This window comes from Callithrix jacchus, chromosome 15, assembly GCF_049354715.1.
Source record: "Callithrix jacchus isolate 240 chromosome 15, calJac240_pri, whole genome shotgun sequence".
NCBI lineage: Eukaryota > Metazoa > Chordata > Mammalia > Primates > Cebidae > Callithrix > Callithrix jacchus.
Genome location: NC_133516.1, coordinates 78,972,517 through 78,978,516, shown reverse-complemented (window position 1 = coordinate 78,978,516; position 6,000 = coordinate 78,972,517). Strand labels below are relative to the sequence as shown.

Below are 6,000 nucleotides of genomic sequence, written 5' to 3'. Positions count from 1 at the left end.
GGGCCCTACAGTCTCGGGCAAGGAGAGAGCCCTTGGACCGACAGTGAGGCAGTAAGGCTCCCAGGCTTCGGGACTGGCCTCAAAGTCCAAAATGGCTGAGCTTTTGGCTTCCCATCCCACATTCTATTGGAGGAGCCACTGGCCTCTGGTGTGGGAATCATGGAAGCCAGAATGGCAGGAGATACTGGAATAAAATTTAAGAGATGGACTTGATTGTGGATTTTCATTCTTAAGACCACTGCAAACCTAGCGTCTTTGCGAAAGCCCTTCCTGACTCCCTCCCACGCATCTCCGACCTCCCCTTGAGTCCAGGCAGGCTCGGTCTGCACACGGCGTTGTTCTGCACTTGTTCCTTTGTTGCTGTGAAACCGGCTCCCGGCACAGTCAGCCTCTGTGTGGGAGGACTTGTAGCTGTCTTTGCAGGCAGGCATTTGCTTAGAGCAGGCTGTGTGCTAGCCCAGCGTCAAGTGATTCCGGCCTCCACGAGTCCGCGGTGGTGGGATGAGGCTCTGCCGAGGGGACTGGCTGTGAAGGATGAGTTCAGGGTGGGATGACGGACCGCTTCTGGGACCAGTGGTATCTCTGGTATCTCCGCTTGCTCCGGCTGCTGGATCGAGGTATCCTGAGTGTGTGTATGCTTGTGTGAAAGAGAGACTGAGAGAGATGGATACACACAGAGACGTAAAGAGACATGCAGAAAGACACAACAGAGAGGGGAGGGGAGAGCCAAGAAGAGAGAGAAGGAATGAAACAGAGGCAAGTAGCAAACCCATGGAAAGTAAAGAAAGACTATTTTTCTGGGGACATGTATGACCCAGCTGGGAATTGGGAGCACAGGGTTCATTTGGGGCAGCATCTGTATAAGAGGATCTCATTTCTTGATGGGTTTCTCATCAAGCTCAGTACTGTAGTCAAGTACAAGTTAAGCCCATTCTTGCAGGGCTTTTGATAGAACTCTCTAAGAAGCAATGCAGACGGAGAAATGGTTCCTGCAGCCAGAAGCTGGGGGCAAACAGACTCAGGCTCAAGTCTCAGCTCTGCCACTGACTTTAGTCTGATTTACGTGATTTTTCTGAGCTTGTTTACCCATCTGTAAAATGGGCATGGTAAAACCTATGTGCTAGGGTTGCTCTGGAGCTATTGTTTAATTCATACATGTAAAATATATAGCATCATGTCTGGTGCACACAATAGGTGCTTAGTAAATGCTGAGTTCCTCCCTGCGCACCTCTTAGCATCATGGAACTATTAACACCCACCTATCCTAAGGTTACTTCCTTTGTTGATTATCTGTAGAAAGAGCTGGTATAGAATTTGCAGTTAGTGGAAAGAAAAGAGAAAATCAGTTTTATCCCTCAGGTTAATCTGACCTTAATACATTTTACCATCAGGTATTAATGCAATTAAAGTCTCCTGATAATGTGACACAAATCCAGATGTTCTGTGAACTGTTTTGGTAATTGATTTTTTAAAATGTTGAATGTTATTTTAAAAAGCTTTGGCTTCTTTAAGAGGTTTTGGCAAGAATGAGATCAAACTCCTGATGGGAAAGATGGCCCTGGGGAAGCCTTGCTACACAGACCAAGGTGAATTCATCTCTATCAGGAATAGTCTTAGTGTGCTGGGAGATCAATACCAGGTGAAAGCAGAGTGCTGCAAAGAGCAGGTGAACCACGGCCCTTATCAGGGGAGAAATCAAAGATGGAGGAAACCAAACCAGCACACACTAAAAGCAGTTTCTCACTAGCACGGAGAAACAGGCCAGTGGGAGCCCAGACTTGAGATGAGGGTGTTAAGAAGGGAACCAGAACTTCATACTGTTGACGATCACGGACTGGGAGAAGGGAGAAGAGACCACCAGGTGTAAATCCTCCTTATCTGTGTGACCTCAGGCAAATTGCTTTACCTCTCTGTACCTGCTTTCCTTCCTTTGTTTAAAAAAAAAAGGGGGGGCGGTGATGATCACTGGGGCCTGTTGTGGGGGGTGGGAGAGCTAGGGGAGGGATAGCAGGGGGTGGGGGGATTGGGGAGGGATAATATTAGGACAAATACCTAATGTAGATGATGGGAGATGGATGCAGCAAACCACCATGGCATGTGTATACCTATGTAACAATCCTGTGTGATCTGCACATTTACCCCAGAAATTAAAGTATAATAAGAAAAAAGGAGGTGATGAGGATAATAGTAGTACCAATTCAGAGGGTTGCTGTAAGGGCTCAGTGAGAAAATATAAGTGAAATACTTATCCCAGTGTATGGCACAAACAAAGTACTCTTTAAATGGTAGATTTCATTACCAAGACAGTTAATTTTCACTCTCCAACAAACATCCCGGGAAAGACAGGAACAGGTGGTATGTAATAACCAGGAACTAAGAAAAGTGCAATTAAGAATGGTTAGGGGCTTAGAGACAATTTATACTTACATGAATTAAAACAAGATTCACACGACCATATGATGCTAATTATAAGAAGAAACTAGATGTTAATGTATAAGCTATAATACTACAAATTTATTTTTATCTTTTAGAAATGCTTGAATTCATGAATCAAACTTAGGCTCAAGTTTTAGCTCCATTGCCTTCTAAGTGCCCTTGAATAAATGGCTAATGGTAAGGACTTAAAAAATAAAGGGTATTGTTTTCTAGGGCTATACTTAACCAACCCTCAGTTTGTAAATTTTAAAAATTGGAATATTAATAATAATACCCATGTCATAGAATTTGGGGGAAATTTATGGTGTTAGTGTATATATAGCATTAGTCATTTTGGAAATGCCAGGTTGATGAATTTATGGGCTGATAGATTAACCTGTCCCCTTGGATAGCAAAACTGGTTGCAAGAATTATATGGTCTTCCATGCATGTTTGATTACCACATATGGCTGTAATTTGAAAGTTTATGTGTCTTTCAATCTATAGTGTTTTCCTTAATGTGAAGTTTTAGATTAGTAGCTCTTGATTAAGTAGGGTGTCTGATTTCCAGGTGTTTGGAGGTTGGGTGTTGATTATGTTGCCCAGTTCTGGTTAATTGGTATTAAAGTATTAAACATGTGTGCATACCCACATCCATATTCAAAAAGAATTTTCAGATATAGCAACTGTCTTCTCATAACGAATGTTACCTAACATTGAATAGAAAATGGCATGCTTTACAGTGGGGTGTTAGGCTGAGCTAGCTCATGAAAGATGCTCAATAAATATTTGTTGAAGGAATGAATGAATAAATGACAAAAAGATGAACCTGCCTTTCTGGGCAGTGAACAGAATTTCCTTAGATTTGATCGTTCTTAAGTGTAACAGAATTAACTGCTTCGATCTGTTTTAAGATTTTATATCATTTTGCCCTCCCTTATCATTGTCGGGCCTTATGTCATCTTGAAAGTAACAGGCCTCAAAAAAGTAAGGAGGAGATAGGAAATGAGAAGTGGGAACTGATGAGTTTAGCCCAGGAAATTGAAATAATCGATGAGCTGTGTGCTGGCCTGAGTCACTCACTTGGCTGTGACAGGAGGATAAGTAAATCTGTGATCTGACACACCTAGGAAAAGGGAGGAAACATTAGAACACATCATGGAGCTGAAATAAACTTTACAAAGAAATAACAGCGTAGGCTTGATGATTGCAGACTAATCTTTTGTCTCCCCTATCATTGTTCAGCTAAGGGTAAGGATTTAAAAAATAAAGGGTATTGTTTTCTAGAGCTATACTTAACTATATGCAAGAATTTATATGACAGTGTACTACCAGCTTGTTCAGAAATTATTTTGATGATTTATTCTCCTTAATAACAGATGCTGTTTTTATGGTTGTTTGTTACTGGGCGTTTGTCAATTCTTCTGATTGTATTCTGTGCTTATAGACGTTGACTAAGGAGCCGGTTGCTATGGTGGGGACTGTCTATCAAAATAAAAGAGCTCATAGAGATAAGAAGCATGAGTTGTATATAAAAGAAGAGAAGTCATATTGCTTTTTGTTGTTGAGTTTTTGGTGTATTCATGGAGACCTGCCAAGTAAGGTCGACTTTTACATTCCTTTGTTTATATTAATATTGTTTTTGATAATGAAAGGGGAAGAATGAAAGACTGCTGCTCTTTGTTCATAGAGCATCAGGCAGTGTTTCCCAGCATGTGGGAATGTCCATCACTAGTAGTACATGAGATGATTTTACATGATTTACAGATGTTGCTTGAGCTTCTCTTGCTGGTCACTGCCTGGCATAGTCCAGAAGACAATCTGTTTTACCTGACATCTGTTTCTGTTGGGCTGTTCACCCCTGCCCCACCCATTCGCTGTGGGCCCTCCTTAATCCCACCCATTCCTCAGCTCTCCCTTCATTCCCACCTCTAGTCTCCCTCTTCCCCTTCCAGCATCGCTGCCTGGGCCTCACCTTTGGCCCTGCCTTAGTTTCTTGGCCCCAGATGTCTCCAGCCCCCCCGCCTTTTTTTTTTTTTTACAAATATGTTTTCCAAATAAGTAAGTTTAAAAAAGAGTCAACTTAAAACAATATCAAAAAAACAACAGTGTAGGAGGTATGTGAATGTGGTTTAAATGGTGATAGAAGTACAAAAATTACTGATGTTTGTGATTTTGTCAACATCTCACATAAGTGATATGTTGTACTTAAGTGATATGCTGAATTAGGCTGCTAATTTCTGATTGATGCTTTTAAAAACTGACACATAATAATTGTACATATTTATGGGTACAGGTGATATTTTGTTACATCCATACAAGTGTAATGATCAAATCAGGGTATTTAGGCTATTCATCACCTCAAGTATTTATTATTTATGTTGGGAACATTTCAATTTTTCTCTTCTTGCCATTATGAACTATACAATATAATATTGTTAATTATTATAACCCCACTGTGCTATCAAACCCTAGAACTTACTCTTTCTGTCTGTGTGTACAAGCCTGTATGTTTGTACCCATTCACCAACGTATCATTATACTGTTTACACCATAAGATGAAATTTTTTAGCTTCCACATATGAGTGAGGACATGTAATATTTGTCTTTCTGTACCTGGCTTATTTCACTTAACATAATGACCTTCAGTTCCAGCTATGTTGCTGTAAATGACAAGATTTCCTTCTTTTTAATGGCTGAGGAGTATTTCATTGTGTATATTCAACACATTTTCTTTATCCATTCACCCACTGATGGACACTTAGGTTGATTCCCTATCTTGGCTATTGTGAATGTGCTGCAGTAAACATGAGGATACAGGTATCCCCTGATATACTGAGTGATCTCTTTTCGTTTGGATAAGTACCCAGTGGTGGGATTGCTGGATTGTATAAGAGTTCTGTTTTTAGTTTTTATGAGAAACCTCCATACTGTTTTCCATAACAACTGTATTAATTTACATTCTCACCAAGAGTGTATATGAATTCCTTTTTCTCCATATCCTCACCAGCATCTGTTTATTGTTTTCTTTTTGATAATAGCCATTGTAATTGGGGTAAGATGATATCTCATTGTGGTTTTGATAGCATTTACCTGATGATTAATAATTTTGAGCATTTAAACAATATACCTGTTGGCAATTTGTGTGTATTCTTTTGAGGAAAGCCTATTTGGGCCCCGGGCAGCGGCTCACGCCTGTAATCCCAGCACTTTGGCAGACCAAGGCAGGTGGATCATCTGAGGTCAGGAGTTCGAGACCAGCCTGGCCAACATGGTGAAACCCCATCTCTACTAAAAATACAAAAATTAGCTAGGCATGGCAGTGCACACCTGTAATCCCAGCTACTCAGGAGGCTAAAGAAGGATAATCACTTGAATCCGGGAGACAGAGGTTGCAGTGAGCAGAGATTGTGCCACTGCACTTTAGCCTGGGTGATATAGCCAGACTCAGTCAAAAAAAAAAAAGGGCTAATCAGATCATTTACCCACTTTTTAATGGGATTATTTGTTTTGCTTTGTTGTTTTTGCTGTTGTGTTATGTGAATTCCTTATATATTCTGTATATCAGTCCCATGTTGGGTTAAC

At 40.7% G+C, this 6,000-nt stretch overlaps 1 protein-coding gene across 44 annotated transcripts in view; it reads left to right on the top strand.

The window, feature by feature from the left end:
- Positions 1-419: 419 nt before the first annotated feature.
- KALRN (kalirin RhoGEF kinase) overlaps positions 420-6,000 on the top strand; it is a 659,576-nt gene continuing 653,995 nt past the window's right edge. For all 44 annotated transcript variants that reach the window (XM_078351912.1, XM_078351911.1, XM_078351910.1 and 41 more), the window contains exon 1: positions 420-617. In XM_078351912.1, the coding sequence (XP_078208038.1) occupies positions 551-617 (67 nt within the window). In that variant the 5' untranslated portion in view covers positions 420-550. The remainder of the gene's footprint in view (positions 618-6,000) is intronic.